This window comes from Lutra lutra, chromosome 9 (genome assembly GCF_902655055.1).
Source record: "Lutra lutra chromosome 9, mLutLut1.2, whole genome shotgun sequence".
Classification (NCBI taxonomy): domain Eukaryota; kingdom Metazoa; phylum Chordata; class Mammalia; order Carnivora; family Mustelidae; genus Lutra; species Lutra lutra.
In genome coordinates this window covers 41,248,057-41,250,166 of record NC_062286.1, presented here as the reverse complement: position 1 = coordinate 41,250,166, position 2,110 = coordinate 41,248,057, and the positions used below count along the sequence as shown (strand labels likewise).

General features: G+C 61.8%; 1 protein-coding gene across 1 annotated transcript; it reads left to right on the top strand.

Annotated features, from left to right (window-relative positions):
* The first annotated feature begins 206 nt into the window (after positions 1 to 206).
* On the top strand, positions 207 to 1,299 carry TMSB10 (thymosin beta 10). Its single transcript, XM_047745432.1, has 3 exons — positions 207 to 363; positions 640 to 754; positions 1,016 to 1,299. Exons 2-3 carry the CDS (start codon positions 655 to 657, stop codon positions 1,048 to 1,050), a joined length of 135 nt encoding a protein of 44 aa, XP_047601388.1. The 5' UTR covers positions 207 to 363; positions 640 to 654; the 3' UTR covers positions 1,051 to 1,299.
* The last annotated feature ends 811 nt before the right edge of the window (positions 1,300 to 2,110 follow it).

Below are 2,110 nucleotides of genomic sequence, written 5' to 3'. Positions count from 1 at the left end.
CCCCCGGAGAGGAGCGCTGCCCCAAACTCTAAGAGAGGGCTCCGCGCCCAACGGCCAGTGCCGTCTCCACTGCAGGGTCTCGGCGAGCTGGAGGCGGTGGGGAGCTGGGTCCCCCCGCCCACTCCCCTTGCACAGGAAGAGCCGCGCCCAGACTGCGAGGCAGCCCAGCGGAGGGCGCGGCGGGGAAGGAGCTGCCCGCGCCGCCCCCGCCCATCGCCTTCCAGCGCCGCCCCCGCTGCGGCGGGCGAGGGGCGGGGCGGGGCGCGGCGTATATAAGGCGAGGGGCGGGCGCCGCTCTTTTGTCTCTTGCTGCAGCAACGCGAGTGGGAGTACCAGGCGCTGGGCTCGGAGCGGAACTCCACGGTGAGCACTGCCTAGGGCGGGGGCCCCATCCGGGTGGGATTGGAGCAGGTGTCCCTGACCGGCGCGGGGCCGCCGCAACAGGCGCCCTTCCCCGACGGGACGGCCGGCCGCTGGGCCACGCCCTGGGGCTAGGAGCGGGGTGCGGGACGCGCCCAGATTCTTGGCCTGTGGGTGCAGGGAACGCCCCGTCCGAGTGCCACGTCGAGAGGCGTCGGCGGAGAGGCGGAGGGGACGCTGGCCCCGGCCGCAGGCCAACCGCCCTGCTTTACCCACTAGGATCGCTTTAAGAAAATGGCAGACAAGCCGGACATGGGGGAAATCGCCAGCTTCGATAAGGCCAAGCTGAAGAAAACGGAGACGCAGGAGAAGAACACCCTGCCGACCAAAGAGAGTGAGTGCACCCCTGGCTCCAGGTCCGCGTGCCCCCCAGCCCAGCCCTCACCACCCCGCCTTTTCCGAGAACCCACCCCACCCCCACCTGACCGAGGCGCCGGATCCCGGCGGCCCCGGCCCCTTTTCCGTTCCACGAAGCGCGTGTCTCTCCAGCCCCAAGCCGCCGCCTCAAGACCCAGACCTCGTGGGTCCCTCGGCTTGTGGGGGGCGGGTTGCAAGGTGCCCTCATCCTCCAGTGTCTGCTTCCTGCTCCCCACAGCCATTGAGCAGGAGAAGCGGAGTGAAATTTCCTAAGAACCCGGAGGATTCCCCGTCCCGTCCCTGTCATCTTCGAGTCGTGATGTGGAGGAAGAAGAGCCACCTGCAAGATGGACACGAGCGACAAGCTGCACTGTGAACCCGGGCACTCCGTGCCGACGCCACCGGCCTGCGGGTCTCTGAGGGGACCCCCCCCAATCGGACTGCCAAATTCTCCGGTTTGCCCTGGGATATTATAGCAAATTATTTGTATGTTTCATGAAAATAAAACACAACCTCGTGGCACGGCTGGCGTGGTCTGAGTCTTAGTTGGGAACGCGTGGGCAGTGTCGCTGCAGCAAAGGCCCACGCGTTGGAGACAGTGCTGCAGCGGAGCGGGAGGGGTCGCCGAACGGCGGGTTCGGAGGGACCATTTATAATTTCGATTTTACCTGCTTCTCCCTGAGATTTTGTGGGTTATTTGTTGCTGAGCTCTTGCTTACCCATGTAAAATGTGACCTCACTTTGTCATTCCTGGAAGCTGGGGAAGACGCTTTTTCAGGGGAGCAAGATCTGTTTTTGATCAGCTTTTACAGTCCCACTGTTTCTCTGGCCTCATAGTTCTGATTTACACCCGATAAGAGAGCAGTGTTTCAAAGACTGAGAAGAAAGGGGTAAGAGACTAAATATGGAATGTTGGAAATTGGGTGAGGTCACAAAAGTCTCCAGGAGGCTTTCTTGGAACTTAAAAAAGGAAAACAAAGGCCGGATCCAGGGGAAACCACAGCGGGAACATCAGAGCTGGAGGAGCTTGGGGGTGGGGGTGGGGGGACAGCCTAGCTTTTTTGTCTTTCAACCCTAGTGCAGAATCTTCCACCAAAGCCAGCCGTTAGAGGGAGTACTGGGCTGAGCAGCCTCCAGTGCCGTAAGAGGGGTGGGTGTGTGGAGGGAGGGCTGGGGCTGGCAGCTGAGCCAAACAGGGTCACACCCTTTAGACCTCTGAGAAGAGGGTAACCAACCCCGAGGGGAGTAGTGGATAGGAGGTGGGGAGCCTGCAGGGCATTCTGGAACAAAAGAAAAACCGGCTTACGAGTCCTGCGGTGGTTTTCTGCTAAAA